At 40.1% G+C, this 24,859-nt stretch overlaps 1 protein-coding gene across 4 annotated transcripts in view; it reads left to right on the top strand.

The window, feature by feature from the left end:
* The window catches only part of LOC123980655 (kinesin-like protein KIF20B), a 53,105-nt gene that overhangs the window by 13,831 nt on the left and 14,415 nt on the right, over positions 1 to 24,859 (top strand). For 2 of the 4 annotated variants that reach the window (XM_046065176.1, XM_046065175.1), the window contains exons 20-31: positions 215 to 1,404; positions 3,176 to 3,314; positions 3,904 to 4,026; positions 4,288 to 4,348; positions 5,038 to 5,163; positions 5,980 to 6,110; positions 6,340 to 6,495; positions 6,781 to 6,957; positions 8,900 to 9,025; positions 9,798 to 9,905; positions 10,454 to 10,663; positions 24,006 to 24,044. In XM_046065176.1, coding sequence (XP_045921132.1) covers positions 215 to 1,404; positions 3,176 to 3,314; positions 3,904 to 4,026; positions 4,288 to 4,348; positions 5,038 to 5,163; positions 5,980 to 6,110; positions 6,340 to 6,495; positions 6,781 to 6,957; positions 8,900 to 9,025; positions 9,798 to 9,905; positions 10,454 to 10,663; positions 24,006 to 24,044 — 2,586 coding nt within the window. The remainder of the gene's footprint in view (positions 1 to 214; positions 1,405 to 3,175; positions 3,315 to 3,903; positions 4,027 to 4,287; positions 4,349 to 5,037; positions 5,164 to 5,979; positions 6,111 to 6,339; positions 6,496 to 6,780; positions 6,958 to 8,899; positions 9,026 to 9,797; positions 9,906 to 10,453; positions 10,664 to 24,005; positions 24,045 to 24,859) is intronic. The other 2 variants (XM_046065178.1, XM_046065177.1) reach the window with 1 other exon arrangement.

Here is a 24,859-nt window from a genome sequence, read left to right as displayed (position 1 = left end):
TTTAAAATGTGCCCCCCCCCCCCCCCCCAAACAAAACAATGTATTGAGAGACGTCTGATATTTGAGTTCTTTTCAGACCTGACATAAACTTATGAGTTTGGTCTGCCAGAAAGTTGTTTAGCATGTGTCTTTATAATAATGGTTATTTGTGTTTCATTAAATGGTGTTGGTGCCTAAAGACTAAAATAAAGTGATATTTGTGGAAACACCACAGGTGACCAGCGAGACGGAGAGAGCTGAACAAGCGTTAGTCCGGCTACAAACTGCTCAGGCACAACTGGACGAACGCTCCAAGGAGATCCAGGAGAAAACTTCCCACATCCTCGCCCTGACGCAGGAAGTTCAAAGCCTGAAACGGGAACTACAGACTTCAGCAGTATCTTCTGGTTGTGTCAATGATCAGCTTAGAGAGGAAGTCTCAGAGCTTCGGAAGAATGTGACCGAGGAAAAGGAGAAAAATGAGAGCAAGCACAGACAAATGCTGGAGCTGGAGCACAAGCTAGAGCAGGCAAACGAACAGTTGGCACACAAACGGCTGATCTCCGACCAGCAGCTGGAACAGTTCACTGAGAAGCTGAACCAACAAGATGCAGCTTCAAAACAGCAAGTTGAAGAGCTGAAAAAGAAGCTTCGGGAGCAAGAAGAGAAATCACAGCAGCCACTGGATGAGCTCACATCCAGGCACGAATCCCAAGAACGTGCTGCCAAAGAAGAAGTGGAACAGCTGAGAGCCAAACTCGAGGAACAAACGCAGGCCTCCAAAAAGCAGGTAGAGGAGCTCAATGAGAAGCTGCGAGAACAAGAAGCCATATCACAACAGCAGCTGGAGGAGTTAAAACACAAACTGAGTGAGCAAAAGGAAACCTCCGGCAAACTTTTAGATGATCTCAAGCAAAATCTCAGTGATCAGGAGAGAACTGCAGAGCTCCTCAAGGTCGAACTAGAAGAAGCTAGGTTTAAAGGTTCAAGCTGTTCCTGTTGCTCTGCTGCTGAAGAAGATCTCAAGAGACTGAACTCCGATCTCCAAACTGAGATCGCGACCCTGAGGGCAAAGGTTTCCAGCGTGGAAAACACGGAGTCGTCTCAGCTAGCCTCTTCAGAGATGGAGAGAATGCTAAAAGAAAAGGACAGACAGGTGGAGGAGAAGCTGGCAGAGGTGGAGAAAGCGTCTGCAGAGAGAGAGGCAGAGTTGCAGAAAAAGCTGCTGGAAAAGGAGGCACAGGTGAATTCCCTGCAGAGGAGCCTGAAGGAGGCGCAGGAGCGGCGGGAGGAGGAGGAGACCCAAGCCGTCCAGGCGGCCCGGACCAGGGAGGTGGAAAGGCGCAGAGAGCTGCTGGCTGTGGCGCATGAGGCCATCGCTCAGAAAGATGCAGAGCTGGAAGAGAAAGCAGAGATCATCAGCAGGTAAACGTCATTTCCTTTACACATCAGCGCGGGAAATTACGTCTTCAGAATTCTTGTAAAGGCTAGATACAGTTTGATTATAAAACATACATGCTATTTTAACAATACTTTGTACTGTAAAACCTAGTAGAGCCTTTCACCCTACACTTAGCTCAGCGTTACAGCTCTGTCAGCCCCAGCCTGACAGCTGATTGACACTTGCAATCTGGAACATGTGATAATCCTGCTCCTAGCTGGACTGAACATCTCTCTGAAGAAGGTCTGCCCCTGACTCTTTCTGAAGTATCCTCAGTGTTGGATCACAAAAATCAGATTTGTCATCTAATCAAATCTTAAAATCAAAATTCTCTGAGTATTCAGGTGATGTGGATATTGATGGGCTCTGATTTTCAGGTGTATCTGTAGCCCAGGACTTATTATTTATCCTGGTTTAACGAATGTAATCTTTACATAAGGATGTAGTAGGGAAGTAGGAAATAAATTTTTGTCTAGTTTAGCAGGAGAACATCAACAAAAATCCTCAACTGTAAACCAGAGAGTGGAAGTTTACATAAGTCCGTGTAAAACATCTGTTTTCAAGGCTGCTTTGTGATTGGAAGTCATTTTGGACGGCAGTACATCTGGGGCACTTTTGGTTACAAAGCTATTGTATTTATCTTAAATATTAAATGCCGATTATTTGCTTTCACAAACGTCCAAATACATAAATACTTAAATCATTTAAAATAAAATAAGAGGAAACAAAGCGGCTAGACTTAAATGCTTCGCTGTGACACAAGGGATAAACATTGTCTGCTCTTCTTAACCCAAAATGTATTCGCTCCTCTCAGATCCCCTGTATTGCAGTCGTACTTCAACAGAATTGGATACATTCAATTCCCTTAGTATTTTTAATGGTAGGCTGCTGTTAACGTTCCTATTTTTTAGGACTGCAGCCTGAAATACTCAAGAAAATAGTTACATACATATTTGTTGATTTTATTTTATCATTCTCTCTCAAAGTCCCTTGATAAGATAATATATAATATGTCTATTACAGACAGTATTCTTTATTCCTCTGTATTGACAAAACCCATCAACTAAATAAGTCAATAAAATCTTACGGTAATAAAATATAGTCAGTTTGTGTCAATAGTCACAATGAGCCTGATGACAGATCGTGGTTTAACAGTAATTGAAACAGTCCTTCATTATTTATTTATAATTCACAATAAAAAAAGAATATTTGACAACATAACCATTTCCAGAAAGATGTTACTAAAAGAATGGAAAGTGCTGTAAAAAAAAACATTCTTTCTTAGATCTTCTAAACTAAAATGATTTATTACTGATCACGATGTTGACTAAAATAAGTCTTGTCTCGGTGGCAGCCTTTTAGGATGCTGGATATTTGATATCTAAAATGTAATACTATTATAATGGACGGCATCAATTTAACTGTCAGAAAGCAGTCACTCTAAATATGTTGTTGTGATACTGGAGTTCATTATCCTTCCCGGAGTTACAGAGAAAACGAATAAACAGTGAGACCCCGTCTCTTTGTATTACCGTGCCTCGTTTTGTACTAGATGAAATTATTCTGTCAATGTGAAATACATTTCCTCTGTATTATCTTGCCTTTCATCTCTCCACAAGTACCGCGGTGTCCAGGAAGAGTTGTATTTCCACCCACTGCGTTTAAGATCCATTGTGTTGTTAGATCACAGTGTACTATCCTGTCTCTTTTAAAGCACTGGTAGCTCCTCATTGTTATCTGGTCTTACTTTCTCAGACTAAAGGAAAATGCCAAGCAGGAGTCTGAGAAAGTCAAGAGCCTCAGCCTCGACCTTCAGAGGAAAGAGGACGACACTTCAGACCTCAGAGAGAAACTAGCCGACTACAAGAAGCAGATCCAGCAGGTCCAAAAAGAGGTACACACATTGTCTTCATTGATGCTTTTTTTCCCTCTTTGTCCTTTTTGTTTAGCTCTCTCACTACTTATTTACAAACAAAAGAGTTTTGTTGGAAATTTGTAAAAGTCAGTGTGTCAATTACCAATTAAATATGACAGATACATTTTGTGCTTCAGAGAGACCGGTTTCTCTGGCAAAAGTATACCCAGTATCTAAAGATAGTTGAGCGGAGACAAGAGGATGATACAGCTGCACATGTTAGACATTTTGGGTTATTTAAAACACTTGGTGGTTTAAACCGTGGTGCAGTATTCAGATTTGACTTTTATTTTTCCATTTCTAAAGGTCTCATATTTTAAAATAATCAGGCTTTCTTAAAATCAGACTATGGTCCAGAAAAAGAGTTTTGTTCATTGTTTAGTTGAAAGTGTAGCTTTATGTGCAAGTTGACGAAAGTTAACTACGGTAAACTTGAACACATCACATCCATCACTGGATACTAACTGGACACAGATACAAACAGCAGACACCTTGAGTTACTTTTATCTATAATATTGTGTAAACTTTAGTTCACATCTTCTTTTTTTTTTTTTTTTTTCTCCTGAAGATTTCGTCCATGAGAGAAGAGGAAAAGGCTTTAAAACAGAAGGTGGCTGACACGGAGAAAGCCAAGAAGCAGCTTCAGTCTGACCTCACCAACAGAGACAGAACCATCCAGCAACTCAAAACGGTCTTTCACTTTTCCATTTTAAGAAGCAGTGTAGGAAGTTCTGGCACAACTTCACCTACTTCCAAGGTCTACAGACAAGGGAAAAGATCTGAAGAGGTCAAAGCACTTGTAGGAGTCTTGACCCCTCTAACTTTTCCATTTCTCAGACCAAATCTCTGAAGGCTTTAGCTCTGTTTGCCCTGTTCACCCTCTTTGTGTTCATTCATGTTCCATCTTTATACTCTGCTCATCTCTTAATGACCTCCTCCGTCCCTCCTTTAGGAACAATCCTCTGACGCCAAGTCTGACCAGACACTCCAGCTCTACCAGAAGGCCTGTAAAGGTAAATGTGTGTCGCGATGAGTAGGGATGGGTATCGCTACTCGATACCTTTTTGTGGTATCGAGCAAAACAGCCCAGTATCGAAACTGCCTGCACCCGCTTGTCCAAATCTATGCGTGATTTTTAACAGGCTCTCACCTTTGGCTGCGGTCTCAGGCATGTTCGTCACTGTTGCAAGTTCATCACCACAAGCTTGGCTTATAATTCTCTGTTGTTTGGATGACCTAATTAGGATGAGGAGCGATCTGATACAATTTCCCAATATTTTTATAGAACAGTTAGGCCTATTTGAAAAAAGGAAAAAAGAAAATGGATCGCCATGGTTGTCCATAACAACAATAAAAATAATTTTAGGCTACCAGTCAACTACAGTGGCTTCAGCAGGTGGCATTTCACGCAAGGTATCGAATGAAGTACTGAAGTTGGTATCTGTATTACTGTAAGATACTAGTTTAGATACTGGTATCGTAAAATTTTAAACAATACCCAACCCTAGTGATGAGTGTCTTTACTCCTTGATTAAAACACTAAAACTGCTGTGTGGGAACTTATTTATGGAAAGGCAGTGAAAAGGAGAGGACCTCCCTCAGGGATCAACATATTATAGTGCATTTATTACTGTGTGGGTACCAGGGTGGTGTTCTGCGTCTAATCCTGCACCTGGATGGGTGTGTTTTTGTTGATTTGTAGAACTTGAAACCAAGGAGCGCGTGATGGAGGACATGCGTTTGGCTCTGACGGAGCAGGAGGAGACGCAGGAGCAGATGGAGCAGGCCTTGGAGGAGAAACTTAACCTCATCCAGGAGCTCTCCAGCGGTAAGACAAAGGATCTGAAATATCAAAAGAAAGAACATGAACCGCAAACACAGACATTGTGACAAGAACGTGGATTTCATTGTTTTGAATTAAAAATATGTTTTGCCCATGGACAGCTTAGTCTAATCCTCTTATCCTGTCAAACTGCAGAGAAACAAAAAAGTTCATAAAACACATTAAATTAAATTGAGTGAACTTGTATCCTCTCACAGCAGCAGCGCAGTTTTATTGGATACTAAAGTTAGGTCAGTAAGAGGACAGAAACACACAGGATGTAGGGTGTGACGTATAGCTAACCACAAAAAGACGCGCACATGAAAACGGATACAATAAAACACCAACAGCTGACTTTATCTGCTTCTTATTTCATTATGTTTACTGACAAAAACTGTAAAAAAAAAAAAAAAAAAAAAAAAAAAGAGGAAAAGGAAACACAGAGAAGTGAGGAGTCAGGCTCATAGCACGGATAACACCAGGCCATCTGCCATAGCTTTAATATTAGTGGACTCACCACACAGGCTTATTTATCTTATATTGAGCTGAATTTCTTTTTAAAGCAGTAACATACCAATTTACAAAACAATTGGTTAAAAGTTTGCATCTATGAAAACTATAAATAAATAGGAAGATGTAAAGTATGAATCGAGTCTGTCACTTAAGCAAAGACAATACATTTGGTCCTACTTACTACACAGGTGGAAATGCATCTTGACCAGGGAACATGACAAGTTATGCTGAAGTTATATAAAGTTATACTTTAAGTACTTGTTTCGTCTTTGAATGCAAGTATTAATTCTCTGGTTTTAATGATTTCAGAGGTGGAGAAGTTGAAAGGGGTGCTGTTGCAGCAGAATTGCGGAAGCAACGCCCACCGTCAGGTCAACAGCCCGTCAGATGACCTCAAACTGGCCCAACAGGAAGCTGCCCAGGTTCAGGAAAGCTTGAAGGTAATGAAGTCTTTTTCACCTGTTGTAATTGTACATCAACTCTTTCCATTCCACCCTTGCATTACTTACTTCAAAAAGAGGGGGGGAAAAAATCAATGTGTAGACTGTTTTTTTTTTTTTTTCTTTTCTTTTCAACAGGAAATAAATGCACAGCTCATTCATTTTTAACACACATCCTTGTAAAAAAAAATAAAAACCCAAATGTTTTAAATTACCATTTTGTGTACAGCTGTGTACAGAGAAACATCAGGCCGAACGCAAAAAGTGGCTGGAAGAGAAGCTGTCCCTGATCGGCCAAGCTAAAGAGGCTGAGGACAAGAGGAACCAGGAAATGAGGAAGTTTGTGGAAGACCGAGAACGCTACACTCGGCAGCAGAGCCAGTTGGTAAGACGAGGATCATATGAAAACATGCTTTACATGTGAACATGCCACCATATTAGCATTAATCTCAAAGCACAACTGAGCCAAAGTACAACTGCAGCTAAAAACATCTTAGACTGGCAAACCAAGTGTGGGTTGTCCAAAATGGCCACCATACAGAGGACAAACCATTTTGATTTGGGTAACACGGGCTCTAATATTCTTGTTTCTCACTTCTCCCTCACAGATATACAATATAAAACCAGTATTTTCCATCACAGATACATTTACATGTTTCCCGTTTGTCAGGAGTCCTTGTCGTCCCAGCTGGCTGAAAAGGAGCAGGCCATGGAGAAGTGGAGGAAGGAGAGAGACACTCTGGTAGCAGCTTTGGAGGTCCAGCTACAGAAGCTTCTCTCCAGCCAAGCAGAGAAAGACAAACTCATCCAACAGCTGCGCCAAAATAACACACAACTACCACAAGAGGTCAGTATGACATAATGATAAGAGATACAGGGACCACACACAGATATGAGCACTTATTACATTAAAAAGACTGACCATGTGAAATTGGGTGAAACTCCTTCAAATGTGAGATCTGCTTCAGTTAAAGGGGAGATGGAAATGAGATGAAAGAGGAAGGTTAAAAAAGGTGCTTTAAGAACCAAGTGTTGTGACTGTGTGGTGATATTTGCTGTCTCACATCCCTTAGTCTGATAAGATCCCTCTTCTTCTGTATAAAGTCCCTAGGCTTTTAATGGATTATTCAACCTTCACTAACAAAAACTTGCTGCTCTCCTCTATTTGAAACGTCCTCTTGTGTTTCACCCCTGTCGACGCTCCGTTCAGTGACGTCAGAGCAATTGGTACCCATCATCTGTCAAGGCAAACACATGCTGTGGCGTTATTGATCGGGGTTTAGCCAGAGGTGAAGCTTTACTGAAAGTTTGAACCTGTAGAGTGCTCCATATCAACAATTTTCTGCCCCATTTCATTCAGTGTTTATTCACCCCTTAAGATAGGATTTATTGGTAGAGCAGAACCCAAATGTTGTGCAGGGAAAGAGGCTGAAAAACATCCCTCAGCCAGCCAATTAGACAGATAAGGATAAATAAATGTGGTTACTGTCTTTACTAATTCATTTCTGTAATGCTGCACAGCAGAGCATTTGGTGCAGAGATTCTGTCATTTTTGTCATACATTTGAGCAGCTTTTGACCTTGGTGTCACTATTCATTCATCTTGCTTTTCTTTCCATCTCTGGTAAATTGCAGATTTTGTCGATGAACCAGCATTGTTACCTTGGAGACTTCTGTATTCCAACATATGTTACAGCTCAGTATTTTGCACCTCCTCTCTCACATTTTGTCCTCACTGAGCTTTTGTGTGGTTTTCAGAATAACATAATTTCTTTCATTGTGACCAGACAGCGGTACCCGAGATGACTGCAGAACAGACCGTGTGAAGGGCGGGCTGTAAATGGTTCACCAAATCAAATTGATCCTGCTCATTGTCTGATATTGCTGCATTGATTTAAACATTTGTATCAGGCAAATCAAAAAGCCACAAATGATATGTAGGATGCGACGAATTGCAAAACCTGCTGCAGCATGGATTATTTTTTTCATTAACTTATATGATTTCAAATAGCATGCTCGAATGGTTTTGAAAATATATTTGAACCGGATTTATGCGCAAAGATCGCTTTTTGCAACCATTGTTGGATACTTTAAACATATATGTGTATTTAATTTGATTAAATAGAGGGATGTTTCTTTTATATGTTTTTGTGCACCTTTTTAATAAATTATCTTTTTTACTATTGAGGCAAATTCAATGAGGCAAACGATTTGTGTTAACGTTAGAGCTTAAATATTTCAAGCTACTACAGCGGAGTTGTCATATTTTCCAGAAATTTAAAGACATTTCTTGTTGCATTTCAATTAAGTTTAGCCATGCGTCCCTCCATGCTAACGGTATATTTTTCTCCAGGATCCTGTTGACTGTCAAAACGAATGCAATTTATGTTTTCAGGGTGAGATGAGGGTCAGGGAACACTGTCATGGAGTATTGGAAGCAATTCCATGATGTGTTTCTCGCACAGTTCAATCTGTCCAGAGCTGTACGCTGATTGTGTTGTCTTGTACATTTATTTGGGGATATTGGTCATGCCTATATAGGTTTCCATGCTCGCTAAAAAATGTTGTGTAGCATTACTTTTGTTTCTCTCTGAACATGTGATGTTTACCGGTAATGTAGCTGGTAGGTTCCTCACTGTTGTTGGCTTGTAACACTTAAATAATATATATTTTTTTAAAATCTCATTTTCTTTTACAATGGTTCGAAGCTCTGCATAACATTCTTGGTGAAAAGCATAAAATCACAGGAGACAGACAACATCCTCAGAGTCTGTGAACTTCCTATTACAGAGTGGTGATGTTGGTGTCAGCGTAGCGGAGCTGCAGGCTACTCTGTCTCAGAGGGAGGCAGAGATTCTACAACTGAAGGAGGAGCTCAGGGCCTCAGCAGTCCAACAGGGGGAACCGGTCACACAGGTCAGTCTTAAAGCAAATGCCCCTTTTTAGTATCAAATAACCACCTCTGCTTGCTGGAAAGGGGGCTGTGGAAAGATGTGTGGTCATCTTAAATTCATGCGTCTTAAAATGTTTTCATGATGCACCAAAATAATGCAAGTTCAAAGGAGTTTGCACAACCACTCTCAAATGGTTTTGTTCTATTTTAAGCACACCTGAGCTTAACATCTGCAACATCTGGGGTGCTGAATTACACAGTGACAATGTGGCTGAGAATGTGAATATAATAAAAGAGAAGAACAGACTCAAAGTTGCATGTCAGTGATGCAGAAAATGTCTTTGCCTGCTGGGCTTTAACTTTTTTATGTTAGATTGTCCTGAGATGTTCTCCATCTTCAAAATGAACTAAAATGTGGGCTGCAGACCGCAAACCGTTATGACTTGGATCCTTTTGAATTTCTTGTTATGACCTTGAGAACATCTTTACCTCAAGGTACAACAAGGATTTTTCACTCTCTGTTGACATTGCTGGTCTTCACCTTTTTTGACACGCTGTATTGTGGATTTAACAGCACCAGTATTTAAGAAACCCTCTGCTCTAGAAACAGGCGCTTTATAATGCTTAGTGGTCTTCTTACCTGTATAGCTATTGAATTTCACGCCCACAGGGGTTGGCTGATAAATAAAGGCTGAAAGAGCATTAAATAATGCAATAAATTTATCGACAGGCTTTTGATATATTATTCTTGTAATCATGATTTATTATTATATTTTCTTATTCTGCCTGCGACAGACTAAAAGCAATGAAAGCCCTGCTACATTGGCTGCGAAACCCCAGAGTAAAACCATTAACAGGAAGTCTGGAAGAAGGAGGGATACCAGAGCGTCAGTCAGCAGTCAGGTAAGCTCATGAGATGCCCTGAAGATGGGTCTATGGTATACTTCATGAATCAATCAGTTTAAGTCTAAAAAAAACAACACAACATTGTGATTGTATTAGCCCTTCCATGAGTGGTTCACTTTACATGAACGGTGGCTGATGATTTGAGTGGTATCACACTGCTTTGTTTACATTTACTTTTTCACACTTGCCAAACACACAAACGGCTAACATCATCTTTAAAGTGATGCTTGAAGTAATCACTAGCGGTCAAGACATTTTGGTCTGTCTCAGTTTACAAATCATGTTATATGATATAGGCTGTGTGTCTTGAATTTTATGTCTCAATTTTTCTTTTTTTAAACATACCTTTACAAGACACATAAGACTTGTAGTTGTTGCCAGTGATGCCGTCTTGCTCAGCAACCGTGTGCGGATACGTTGTGATGACTGACCTCGACACCTTGTAGTGAAAGACAGACCGGTGTGCGTCCTCAGACCTAGACACATTTCCCTCTTGAGTGACCACGGCGTGACCCTTAACCTTAAAATGATATGCGATCCAACAGGGCTCAGCTGGATACCCGTCAGTGCTCGACTCCTCTGAGATTTCCACAGAGAACGGCAGGACGAGCCGCTTCCCCCGGCCCGAGCTGGAGATCTCCTTCAGCCCTCTGCAGCCAAACCGCATGGCTCTGCGACGGCAGGGAGAGGAGAACGCCGTCACCGTCAAAATCAGCCGCTCCGCACGCAAGAGGAAGAGTGGAGAGATGGAGAAGGTAAGCCACTCAGACAAAAAAGCATCTTGTACTACTATACTATGCGTCTAATTACAAACAAATTATCCATGTGGAAACATCACATTGTATGAACTTACATTTGTACACATTTTATACATGTTTCCTTCTCAGTTCCCCAAAAATAGATCCTCCCTAGATAACTAAAAAAAAACAACCGTGCAACATGAGCCTCAGAGATGGGCCTTTTCAGTTATTTTCAGAGATGATGGTTCGTTTTTCACACATTTTTCACTGAGAACATTTCACTGTAAAACCTTTCCCTTAGCCGCCATCAATCCAGCAGCGGCAGCGCAGAATTGTCTTGACAGTTACCTCTGAGAGTGGAGCAACAATAAATCTGGCACTTTGTAGACCAGTACAAAGCAAACTCAAACAGCTGTGATGTGTAATTCTTTTGGCATTTTGGCATTAACATATTCGCTGGTTTTGGAGTAATATAATAGTATACTGAATGGAATGCAAATGTTAAAAATGTATGCAAGGGGGTTGTCATTGTGTGCAAACCATATCGCAAGATCTTCGGTTTTAAATCCCTCATGACCCTCATTTCCACTGCTTTTAACATTCTCTTCCGCTGCCCGCCCTCTCTGTCTGTGTGTTAGATGAAAATGGAACACAACTAAGCTCCTAGAGGTAAAAGTACGACTGCGTGATTCTGGTCAAAATGAGTGCAAGGAGTGTCAGAATTGAGATCATGATTTTCTCCCATAATTCTTAGCGACAGCTTTTCTTTTTTTTTTAAACAGACACCTCATGTAACTGCATGACGCACTCCATTGAAAGAACAATCCGTTAAATGTGTTGCCTACTCCATGGAACACTTCAGAAAAATGGTTTCCCGTGTGTGGGTGTCTGCTTTCACACAGTTTCATCTGTTGTTAGCAAACCATTTTTTCCACCTCCAAACTCCAGGAGATAAGAGCTTCAGTCCTGTGTGATCATCAAAGGAAACGCAGCCTGTAGACTTGGACACATTTCTGCCTTAACCGCTGCTCGACACTTAATGTTAGTGTACAACATCAGAGCAGTTAGCACAACATGACAGTGAGCAGAACCATATCTTTGGCCAGGTTTGAAAATAATTCAGAGGCGTTGTAATCTTTCTTATGCTCTGCTGGATGTGTGAGTGGTGTGCAATGGGGATTTTCTGCTGAAGATTTGCTGGCCTTTTTGCGTTGTTTCAGGTAGTTGTACAAAACCATGGTGTAACATTGTGGCAAAGTAACGGGTGCTTTTGGACTTCTTCTGATTCTGGACTGTCATCGTCTTTGAATCCAGTTTCACTCAGCGAACTTTTGTCTGAACTGTGGGTGTTTCCTCCTCAACATCACTGGGTTTCCGTGACTTTGACACATTTTCTTAACGCTTCTTCTTTTGCTGCATTTTACTGTGTCCTGCCTCCCACTCCATGTACTTAGTTTGTCATATGTAGCATAGCACACTTGTCATTTGCTGATGTAGCTTAGAAAGAAATTATTAAGGGTGGAAAGGTTTCTCTAGAAACAAGAATATGACACACATTAATGATGCGCAGGTCTCTGTTTTCAATACCTGCACCCACCGAGCTGTACTGCCTGACCCGCAAATATAATTATGCGTTATTCCACCACCAGATCCTGACCCGACGAGGAAACGACTAACTTTATGCATTATAGTAGCACAACTGTGAGATCTGAAGGTGTTGATCCTGCTGCTGGGAGCAGTCCAGAGTGCTCTCTTTCATCCCCGCCCACAATGGTGGGAAGATCTAGGCTAAATATACAGACAGATCATTCCACTATTTATTGTTGAATAGCTGCAAAACGAGTAACCCACCATAGACATGAACTCTGTCTCGCTGCATCCTTCACATCTAGTGTTTGGCTGCACTGTGTAGAAACAGAAGTTCCGGGATTTAACCTATTTTGATGAGCTTTGACCACACAACCAGTTGCACGCTCACTGGATGCACAGCAAGCGCTCTAGACAGCATTTAGAGGATAAGAAGGTGGACTATTGCACACAATGTGTCTGTAAGTTATTAATAACTTACTCGGAATTTTCTAGTAAGCTTTTCCAAACCCACGATGGTGTCAGTCAATCCGCATCACACATGTAAAATGTGTGAACAAAGAAAAATGTACAATAGACATTTACGTGCACAAGCACTTAGAAAAATACTAAATGTTTCTCTACTGTTTTGTCTCCTAACTATTGGCCTCAGCAGTCTTACAAAGGCTGTTATGCAATTGCCAGAATGCAGTTTGTGTTTGTGCAGGCAATGTGTGACTAGTAAAAGTAACAAGGTCAACATGCCAATCCCACCCCATCTGTGCCATTTGGCAGCGGATTAGAGTCTTCATCATGTGAACCGGTCGATACTACGCCTGTTCTGTGAAAACAATTGCAAATCACACATTGTCTCAGAAAGTAATCCCAGAACAGACCAAAGAGGCTCCAAGGAAACGAGACCAGTCTGTGAGACACATATGGGAAAGTGAGCTGCACTGGAGGTCTAACAGGGTAAAGGTTGTTTTTCAGGACACGGTCCCAGTGGAATTTGATTAAATGCAGCGGAGGAGCTGTACTTATGTTCTTTTGTTTATTTTGACTAATGCAAGGGAAGTAGGCTAATGCCTCTGTTACATTTGGCTCCCAAAGGCATGTGACACATGCAACCGCTAATACAAGCACATACAGATGGGTGAAAAATGAAGTGTCTCAGTATGGCGTCAGGCCACCACAAGCCTCCAGAACAGCTTGAATGCTCCTTGCCAAGTCTGCGGAACCCTTATTGGAGGCATGAACACCATTCCTCTGCAAGATATTCAACTTTATTTCATATATCATTTGGTCTTAACGGAGATGGTGGTGGGGACCACTGTCTTACACACTGGTCCAAAATCTTCCACTTGTGAAACTGGGTTGAGATCTGGTGAGTGGTAAGGCCGTAACATTTAATTCACATAATTTTCACCCTCACTAAACCATTCAGTGAGCCCTAATGCAGGGAAGAATTTGCATTTGAGATGTTTCTCCAGACTTTTATTAAGCTTTTTCCTCAAATTTCTCCCCCCGTCTGTATTTGCACATACACACACTTTTTGAGATGCCATAAAATGCCTATGTAATATGTACATGTGGTTTACAAAAAAGAAGGAAATGTTGAAACCCGTATACAGTACTGCAGAGCACACACTCAACACAACTCTACAGTATATGACGAAGGTATTTATTATTGTGTCATTCGAATAGGTTTACAAGACACCATAAATTACATTAAAGCAGAATATAAATGTTTTCCAAATATAAAGGACAATGCATTTATCTAATCAGTTTTTCAGACCTATGTCAACGACAAAGTTCGTTAATTATCAAAATTTGTAAATTATCAATAAAACATTGTGAAGAATATATGATAATAATAGTGAAGAAAGACAGTAATGAAATTCATTTAGCCTTAGTTAGATAACTATACACACCAAAATTAAGCAGCCATACCAATATTCTAATATTTTGACACCAGCAAATTTCAGGGTTGAATCCTTTCATGAAGAACTGACACTTACAGTAATCATGATTGAAAGAAAATGTGACTTCCACCAGATCATACAGCTTGCATGATATGTTTTCCCTGCTGAATATATTAACATCTGCCAACCTCAATAGATGGAGGAAGAAAACCACTTCTGAATTGAGCGATTAAAGATATTTGGCCTCTAAATAACTAAGATGAAATATACTTTTCAAGGCAATGTTTTTGTTTCCAAAGCTATTCCAGTAGATATAAAGCTACAGCATAGATGGTAAAAACACTCGCATGCATGCACCATCTACATATGATTGAGAGAAAACAATCTCATTAATCATACATAACCACTTACAAGGAGAAACACACATACTCTGACTTTAGTCATAGAGCATATATATATATATATATATAGACATTCCCCCCCAGAGAACACATTGAACAAGCATCGCACTCAGAGGAACACGAGGTCGGGTACAGTTCACTTGTCACATCACTGTTCAATGTCTGCATAGGTTAACACTGGTTGCAGCTTGTACGACTCCTCTTTCTTTAACAAATACATACTGAAAATACTTGTCTAATAAATGTCTGCATTTGGTAAAATATGCTGCCTCTATAATTTTGTGCATAAAGTACACATTTTTCAGCTCCATAGTCTCAAACACAGCTCCACTGAAGCATTGTCTCTTGCACAGTAACATAATTTATTTATTTATCACATCATTATTGCAATTTTACAGTGTTGGCTCCTTGTTGCTCATCTTGTAAACACTGAATTTCCACATAATCCCAAGTGGCAGTATGCTTGGTGTATATCCTGATATATTCTGAGTGCTTAGGCATGAAAATACCTTATGCTGGTAACTCATTTTTCTTTATAAGCAATTGCACTACAAACCATTATTAATGTAGTCATAACAAATATTGTGTAAATGAACAGTGGTGCAAACATATGTGATTTAGCATCACAAGAAGCACAAGTTTGTTGGTCGTGGTTACGGTGCCATCCCGTCTTAGTCCAGATCGGCAGATATAAATCATGTTGACACCCTTGCTCAGGGTCTTTTTGACAATATTTTGACATCACTTTTCACACCTTCATTGACAACAACAAACATCCCTGAATAACCTTTTGTTGCCAAGGGCAAGGGTATAAATGCTGTGCAGACTATCAGAATATACGTACGCTTTTACCATGATGAAATTAATAAAATTGTCTAATGAAAAGTCCATCTTTTCATTAAATCTTCTTAGTCCTGTTGAGGAAGTGGTTTGCAGTAGATTTTCCTTAAAATAAACTAACAATTTTTACTTTACAAGTTTATTTACAGTTATTATTTTACACGTTACACAACAGAGTTTCCCAAATTTCTAGTGACAATTCTGGCTTTTTTCCTATGCTCTTCAGTCAATGCATGTAAACTAAGGTAATAAGGTAACTCTGTGTCTGCCCCAGTCAATGTACGCAATGGAGTTAGACAGGGACGCATTTTACCTCCCTTTCTCTTTAATGTTTATATGGACGATTTTATTAAAGAAGCTTGTTGAACAGCTGTGGAAAAGGATATATGGTTGTTACGCTATCATCAACCACTTGATTTACGCAGATGATTCCCTTTAGTGCTAGTCTTCAACAGTTACTGAGGGTTTGCTTTCAGTGTGGCTCAGACTTTAACATTAAATATAATGCAAAGACGAGTAATATTATGATTGTTGGTAGTAGAGAGAACAGTCATTGTCATTCATCTGTCATTTCCTGACTTCTCTCTGTCTGCTGTGTGATGAGGCTAAATATTTGGGACATTAAATAACTGATGACCTGTCTGATGGGAAGGACATTTGCAGACAGTGTCGTATAATGTATGCACACTCTAATATGTTGATTTGCAAATTTAGTATGTGCTCAGTATCTGTGAAGGTTACCCTTTTTAGAGCATATAGTACCCCTATTCATACCTTTAGTGGTTGTGCTACAGAAAGAGCAGCATGCAGAAACTCAATGTAGCATATATTTATTGAGGCTCCTGCTTAAGGTACCACAACGAAGCAGTGCAAGCCATTAGCAAGGTGGGTTATCGGACTCAGCAAACAGTTATTAGTTACTAGTATTTTCTAGTGTTTGTTTGTCTGTTTTTATTCTGTGTTTTTTGGATCGGGTGTGTGTCCTTAATAAAGCTTTGATTAACAGCTTTGTTTGGCACATTAACGTGTACAAACCGTTAAAGATTTTGCTGCAATCAAATATTGTGTTTGCAGCAGTCAGCTATTGTTGTCTTGGTATTTTTGTAACTGAAAGTAACCAAAATTGGAATTACTGACCGCAGTCACCTTCGTTCCCGGGAAAGTGAACCTTGTTTGAAGAAAAGGTCGTTTTGAGATGGCACCGAGAGGAAAGCTGTTCAGCAACTTTGTGATTCAGCAACTTAAAACACGTTGTTCACTTAAGGGTTTCTGATTAATAGTTTTGAAAAGTAAAAGAAATGTAACTGGGGCAGAGCAATATTTGCTTTGCGATTTTTGTTTTACAGTACAAGACCATACTTTAATTTAAAGCCTTCCTTTAAGGAATATCAACATGTTTTTTTTTTTCCCAAAACCCCCTTTTCTATTTAACAAAAGTTCTCAAATCTTAAATGTTGCCTAAACACAAGCAGCTGTAAAATAACATTGGGCTAAATAAAATCAAGTCTAAAAATGGCAAAATTTTAATCTGTAAATTATGTCTGATTAAAACAACCTGACTAGACACATTAAGTGCCCTGCCAGTTTTCAAAATTGGCTACCGACACATTTTGGTTGGTACAAAGAAAGTATTGAGGTTAGTACTGAGTAAGGTTGCGCGATACAGACAAAATGTCATATTGCGATGCTGGCCAATGAAACTTGATCATTATATAGCGTTTTTTATGCGGGCTCTAAATCGAGCAGAACTCAGCCACACAGCCAACGGACGCAGCTCTCCACAAAATAAACAGAATATTGCGTTGTGATATTGTGCAACGATATCGAATCAATATATTGTGCAGCCCTTGTACTGAGTCAATATTTGTATGCCAAACCTAGAGGTGCAAAGAATGTACTCCATTATTTTTTTTTAAGTTTAGGAATAGGTATTTATTTTGGTTTAATGTGGTACTGAGGAAAGTACAGTAATTATAACAATTTTGTTTGCCAAACAGTTGGGTTTTATTGTTTTCCAGAATTTTGACAGCTCCTCAAGAGAGCAGGGAGAAGTAGGACACTCGATACTGTGCATCGTCTCTTCAGTTTTTTAAAACAGTCAGTCAACTGTGTGAAGATGTGTTAACGATGTGCCTACATGCTCTGACAAAAGCTCATTAGCTGGAACATATTTGGCCATGTTCACATAACAACTACTCCCCCAATGTAACTAGGCTATTTTGACTTAGTTTCCTTGTACTCTTCTGGTATGACGACATTTTCTCTTTTGATGCCAGCCGTCGGAGTATTTATACAGGGGTGAAAGCTCTGCAATGAAACCCCAAAGTAATTCCACTAATGACTGCCGTCCTGCTGACTGAGCTGGGTTCAAGAGAGAACTGGAATAGAAACAGAGGGTAGGAAGGTGTAATGAAAAGCCAAGGAAAAGATGTAGGTGTCAGGGAGCAGTTCTACGGCACATCTAAAGTGATGTGACGTGACATCAGATTTTATTCTGAGGATCTAGGGCACTTCACTCAACATTTATAAACATGAACACATCCTTTTAAAAAAAAAGAAAAAAGATTGAGATGAGAAGATGAGAGAACTTGAAAAATTCTCTGTTGGTATAAAGGTCATATTTGATGTCCATAAATGCATTAACACACGTTTTCTTTTTTTAAAGTGAAAATAATTTCTGCTTCATAGAGATGATGGTCTTTTTTTTATTTATTTTTTTTATTTGTGACTGTTTCTCTCTTTTTGTACATTTAGTTCTCTAACCAATACCTCTATTTAAAGGCACTGCAATGACCCAGTTTCTTCTTGTAAAGCAATGGAGTGGACCTCCATCCGAACATATGAGGAAAAATTAATATCAAGTGGGGTTTGTTCAAGTGTAAAGTGTCAAAACATCAATGTTCCTGTCAGCCTTTATACAGAAAACGTTTTGTACCCAGCCACAGTAAAAGGGAGAGAATAAGGTGTAGAGAAAACAAAGGGAAAAGGTGAGTTTTAAACAAAGAGAGAAATGGGCCAGAAAAGAGAGTGCAGAAGGAGGTGGGAGCAGCACACAAAGAATAAATTGAGAGAGACTGGTTGAGGGTTAGAGGAGGGAAATGCCAGCCAGGGAGGAATAAAGTGAAATGAAAGGGGGATGGAAGGAGAAAGAACAGACAGTGGAGCGAATACAGCAGTGGGGAAGAGGGTTGGAAGAAAATAGGAGAAAGGGAAGATAAAAGTGGCAGGCAAGCAGAGTTGAAGCAAAGATGAAGAGGTTGGTGGAGGGAAGTTAGATGGCGAGATGAAAGAGGTGGTATTGTGGGTTGGGCGGTTGGATAGGAAAAGGAAAGAAATGGAGGAGGGTAAAAAGAGCAGAAGAAGCTGACACCACAGTGATAGAGATTAGATCTGAGTCTAAATGCACAGCCTGTACTTAATGTACACATCTATTAACACGACATCTCCCTCATGTTCCCGTTTTAACACACAGTCACATTCTGAAATGAAGATGTGTGCAGTCAGTCTTAATGTGCCACTGGAAACCATCTGACTTATTATTCTTAGACAATATAGCCTGTAATTAGTAAGTGTCAGACTCATGGTGCAGGTAGGGCACATTGATAGGGTACTCTTTAAAGTGACTTTACGCTTTAGAAAAGCTTACAAAATCTAAAGTCTCTATATTTGTTTCATGGATACGCAATACCGCGCAGTGACACAGCCTATACTTAGAGAAATTTCCTGTCCCCTTTCACACATCATGAAACTGATCACAGCTAGCCTCTCCAATTACGGAGCCTGTAATAGAGGCTTTCTGGTTCCATCTCCAAACTTCTACCAGTCGTGGTAGAACTTCTGAGTCATCCTCACAGACGCACTTGGAGATATAGCAGCGTGGAAATAAACAGTCAGGCATAACAAAAATATTCTAGTGGGTAAGGATCAACCCGAGGTGGCAGTGTATTTGGAAAGTTTGCTTGCGTCACCAGTTGAGATGGAGATTTTTGACAGATTTTTGACAGAGATTTTGGGAAAGAACATTCATGACATTTACATGTGGTCCCAGGATATTTTTAAAGCTCCCTTTAGTGATGTTTTTGATATTGGCATAGAATCACATGACTGCAGAGACCCTGAAGACTGACTCTCAAGTGTTTGCTACTTGCCGAACACTAAACGACAGGCAGATGAAGTTAGAGACTAGTTGGTAAAGAAAGTGTAACCTCTAACAGCTAGATAGACGTTTTTCTCCGGAGTTGGTGGAGACCAAACAGGAGCTAAAAAGACAGTGTTGGATGGACAGTTGTGTGAATGTTGGACCCAGATTGATCATATGGACACAAGCATGTGTCTGCTCAATGTTTAATGAGAATAGTCAGTTTTTAGCAGGTTAACAAATACAACTTTGTTTGTGTTTTAACGTCTCTCTGCCCCCTTGCTAATGCAGCTGTAACGTTCACAGAATCTGCACATTACGACTGATACTGTGTTGTTGTTTTTGGAAGACCCCCCCCCCCCCCCCAGGACCGCCTCTTAAAAAGTAAAACCTTACATTTTGATTTTAGCTCTTTGGAAACCGCGAAAGTCTCCAGTATGTGTTGTATGTTTGTTGCATTGAGCTTCTCAAAGGCAATGTTGCTTCTCTCTCTCTGTGGGTCTGTCTCCCAGCAGGATCTTGGCCTATCCTTGATCCAGCCGAGAGTCAGCAGGAGCACAAGCAGAGAGCAGGTTCACCACTGATTAATGGGACAACACTTAATAGGGCCTCCTCACAGAGGTCAGGGAGAGAGTGAGAGTCAGAGCACGGACTGGCAGACACACAGATAAACACTGCGATCCTCAGAGCTTCTATCTAGAATTGCAGATTTTTTTCAGGTCAGTCAACCTGCCCTGCTTGCTCGGTTTCACTCTTAAGCTACTCATTAATTGGATAAAGTGGGAGAGTATTTATGGCAAGTGATTTGTTGTTTGGCCGTTGTTGTGATGCGTCAACACAAATGTGAAAGAAAGGGGGAAGTGAGTGAGGATAATATACTGCAAAGGGTGTTGTTATGAAGCTCAAATGGATTTTCTTGACTTGGCAGATTAAACGCTGTGGTTTTTGGCTTTGTTTTCTTCTGAATCAGGCATTGATAGATTGTCGTATGAGTATAAGTTCCTTGAATATGAGACGATATGGGCCAGACAGCTGGACATCACACAATATCAGTTGGGGGAAAAAATCACAACAATCTCTCAGTAATGGCTTTCACATGAGAAAATGTGCTTTTACATTTAAACAATAATTTATTTTCAACCTTTTTCATTTAGGAAAATGAATTTGTATGAGAGCTCTCCGATTTTAAGCAGCTTAGTGTGGAGGTGTTGAATAGGGCGAATATCCTTCAACTGAAGTGCCTGGATTCAAGCATGCCTCCTCTACTCTGTCCAGTTATACTAAATCATTAGGGGTTTAAAGGTTTGCAATTTAGGGATGGAGATTGTTAATTTTTATTGATATTGATACCCTTATTGAGACTGCTTAAAGATCTGATTCTTTATCTATACTATTATTTGGTGATGGTTATTAGGTAGGACGAGATGTGCCTGCACGGTATGAGCAAAATATTGTGTGAGAACATTGTTATATATTGAGATGACATATGACTTGCGTTAAATAAACACATATTGAAGTGTGCATATTAGCTGCCTGGTTGTTTTTAAATGAATTATAGGATTAGAATGTAATATTTTAAATATAGCAAAATTTTGTTTCTAGAGCAGCAACAGCAAAGTCAGTATATAGTAAGTCCCTCCTCCTCCTCTCTGCTGTTATTTACTGCCTGTTACCTGGTCGAAGGAGTACTGGCTGGTTTGTCTCAGCCAGCAGCTGAGTTTTTAACAGTGTGCCAGATTTTAAGACTACAGACCAGTACAGCTTTCTATTTAGCTTGTTTTTAACACTTGGCTAATTGCCTAGTTAATGTTAGCTTGTATAAAACATACAATATGACAGACTGAGGACAGACACAATTAAATTAACCCTTTCTACGTGTTTACCTTACAGACAGGTGTATTGATAAAGTGTTGTCTTTTTACTCGCAAAGGTTTTATTGTAAGTACTTACAGTAACGAGCTTCGCTGTCATCAACTCGAGTAGCGAGCTTAACTTCACCGTCTCCACCGTGACGGCGCAGCCTCTCCCTCTGCTGGGCGCTGTGTGTGTGTGTATGTAGAAGTCTGCAGAGATGCTGCACCCTGATGATAAACGGTCCCGGGCCAGTCCAATACTGCGTTTCGGTTGCCTTTACTAAAAAACATTAATTTTCTTATCCATCGTGTTTCAACATTTGACGCTTGAGACATAATGTTACATGGACTAGGACATAGGACTCGCTAGTCTCGATAGCAGTATCAGTAAGCTAGGATTTTGGAACTGGGTTCTTTTAGAACTGGGTATCGATCCCCATTCCTCGTTCGCATAGATAATTACCTCTCATAGTTTTGGGGTCATAGTGTGTTTTCAGTAAAGTTAATAATACAAAGATATTAAATGAATACAAAGATGAATATTTATAATGAAAAATGTAGTTGTAGGCCAGCTTAGGTTAAATTTCTAGAGCTGCTGGGCAGTTATACACTATGTACAAGCTTACATGTAGGCATAAACTGAAAATGAGCTGTACATCTTTGCATTGGTAGTTGTCGCTAAGGGGCTTCCAGAGAGTCCAAATGTTGCTGGTTCAGTTAAACATTATGGAATAACAGTTGTATGCAAGATGTTTAAGCATCTGTTCACACACATTCAAAAATAGGATTTATTCTTCTTAGTTTGTCAAACCAGCAAAGCCGTGTAAACAGAAATGCATACCCCCTGCGTGGCGTTTTAGAATGAAAGATTGTGGGCCTTTGTGTTTTTTAATAGGCTCTGGACAATAATAGAGTCCCATGAGGCATAAATGGTTGTGGCTACACAGAAAATACTTATTACAAAATCATTGTTGGTTTTATGTTAAAGGGTAACAGCTTTACCCTTTAACCTCTTGATAGCTTTTCAGGCTGTAGTTAATGGGCGCTGCTGTTTGCTTCCATTGTGTCCAACCCAAGGGAACAATATAATCATGACCACAAAACTACAAAAAACAAATTCAGCACAAATACTCCCTTCAGCACTAATGGAGCATAACTGAAAAGGTCTTTTGACCTCAAAATACACCAACCTTAATGCTTCCAGAAGCCACACCAGCTCTTGAATCTTAAGCAGTACTTTTTGATTTAATATGTGTTTTCTTCTTTCATTGTGTTCCCCATGACTCTTTAAATAGTTGTGTTTTGTGGTTTCCTTGCAGAAGGCAGCAGGCTGTACATATATAAACAAGCATATGCACATATATGTCATATATGTGAACATTTAACATTAATGCAGAAAGGAGTAGTGGGCCACTTAGCGTCCAGCAGAGCTTGCTGAGGGGACTCTGCACCCCATGCTGACACTAGTGGAGCTTTATATCCAATCCCCACAGGATCTGAACTAAATAAACTTTTAATGCTTCCTTAGAAGCATTGACATGGTTTAATGTTTCATGTCATTTTCAGTCATGTTAGTGTCTGAATAGCTCATGGCAAACTCAAAATCTGAAAGGATATGTGGGTTGTTACTTATCTGTCTATATATGTTTTTATACCATTTCTCTTAACAGTGATCAAATGTCAACTACATATATAACCAAGCATGCAGCAACAATGCATGGATAACTCGTAGACTCTATCCAAACCCCATTCACTAGAAACAAAAAAGACTTTGAACAGGAAACGGATCTTAAAGTAACAGTTCAGCATTGAAGAAGGGTGGCTATGCAGAGTCGTCTTGAGTCTCTTGTGGAAGCTGGCCAGCGACTCTGCTGTGCTGGCGTTGGCCGGGAGCTCGTTCCAACTATGCGGGTCAGAATAGAGAAGAGTTGTGACTTAGTTGAGCACCTTTTGTCTGCTCTGAGCGTTGGCAGTGCTAGCCACCTAACAGACGTAGTTGAGGGGGCGCTCCAGCTGGGGCATTAGGTCTGACTAACGCCTGAAGGTAGGTGGGCCAGTTCCATTGACAGCCTTATAGGCAATTTCCATTGTCTTAAATATGATGCAACTACAGGGAACCAGTGGAGGTCACGGAATAGGGGGGTCACATGGTAGAACACTTGGGTACTTCTTTTCCATTGCCATGGCTTCGTCAAGCGATGGAAAATGCTCCTGCTACCACTCAAATATGTCTCTGTATTTGCTTTGTGGTGACTCCCTATCTGGGTTTTGCCCTGCATTGCCCACTTTATAATGATGTTAATTCCAGTTACCATTTCCACCTACTCGTCTGTTGAAGCAAAACAATCTCTGGTCTGACTTTTCACCATTGCTGTTCTTCATTTCTATTCTGCTAACTAAGTAACCAACTGCAGAAGAGACAATCTGCTTCCTGTTTATTCCACATGTATACGTGAATGATAATGTGATGTGTTTTACACACCATTGGCTCAAGACCCCTTAAACATTGCTTCCACTTAACAATTTAATCATCGCTCTGAATCAGTTCTGATCTGGAGTATATTGTTTATTCTTCAACTGTAGAATATTATGTCTTGTTTTTAACCAAGCACCTTTTTTTTTTTTTCTTCCTTGAAGTCTCATATTTTCAGAAGGAGTAAACGACGAACACCAAAGGTACCCCTATTTTTCTTTTACTGAATAGCATCATGTTTTCATCAACTCACAAACATACAAACAAAAAACATTCATCATCACAGTCACCACATTCTTCATGATCATTTACCACATAGTATAGTTTTCATTTCTGGGCCAATAATGCAGTGCTTAAAATGTCATCATCAACATGTTGATTGGTAAAGAATTGGATATACACTCACCTAAAGGATTATTAGGAACACCTGTTCAATTTCTCATTAATGCAATTATCTAATCAACCAATCACATGGCAGTAGCTTCAATGCATTTAGGGGTGTGGTCCTGGTCAAGACAATCTCCTGAACTCCAAACTGAATGTCAGAATGGGAAAGAAAGGTGATTTAAGCAATTTTGAGCGTGGCATGGTTGTTGGTGCCAGACGGGCCGGTCTGAGTATTTCACAATCTGCTCAGTTACTGGGATTTTCACGCGCAACCATTTCTAGGGTTTACAAAGAATGGTGTGAAAAGGGAAAAAACATCCAGTATGCGGCAGTCCTGTGGGCGAAAATGCCTCGTTGATGCTAGAGGTCAGAGGAGAATGGGCCGACCGATTCAAGCTGATAGAAGAGCAACTTTGACTGAAATAACCACTCGTTACAACCGAGGTATGCAGCAAAGCATTTGTGAAGCCACAACACGCACAACCTTGAAGCGGATGGGCTACAACAGCAGAAGACCCCACCGGGTACCACTCATCTCCACTACAAATAGGAAAAAGAGGCTACAATTTGCAAGAGCTCACCAAAATTGGACAGTTGAAGACTGGAAAAATGTTGCCTGGTCTGATGAGTC

Source organism: Micropterus dolomieu, linkage group LG12 (assembly GCF_021292245.1).
Source record: "Micropterus dolomieu isolate WLL.071019.BEF.003 ecotype Adirondacks linkage group LG12, ASM2129224v1, whole genome shotgun sequence".
Classification (NCBI taxonomy): Eukaryota; Metazoa; Chordata; class Actinopteri; order Centrarchiformes; family Centrarchidae; genus Micropterus; species Micropterus dolomieu.
Note: the sequence above shows the minus strand (reverse complement) of the source record. Positions and strands in the feature narration are given on the sequence as shown.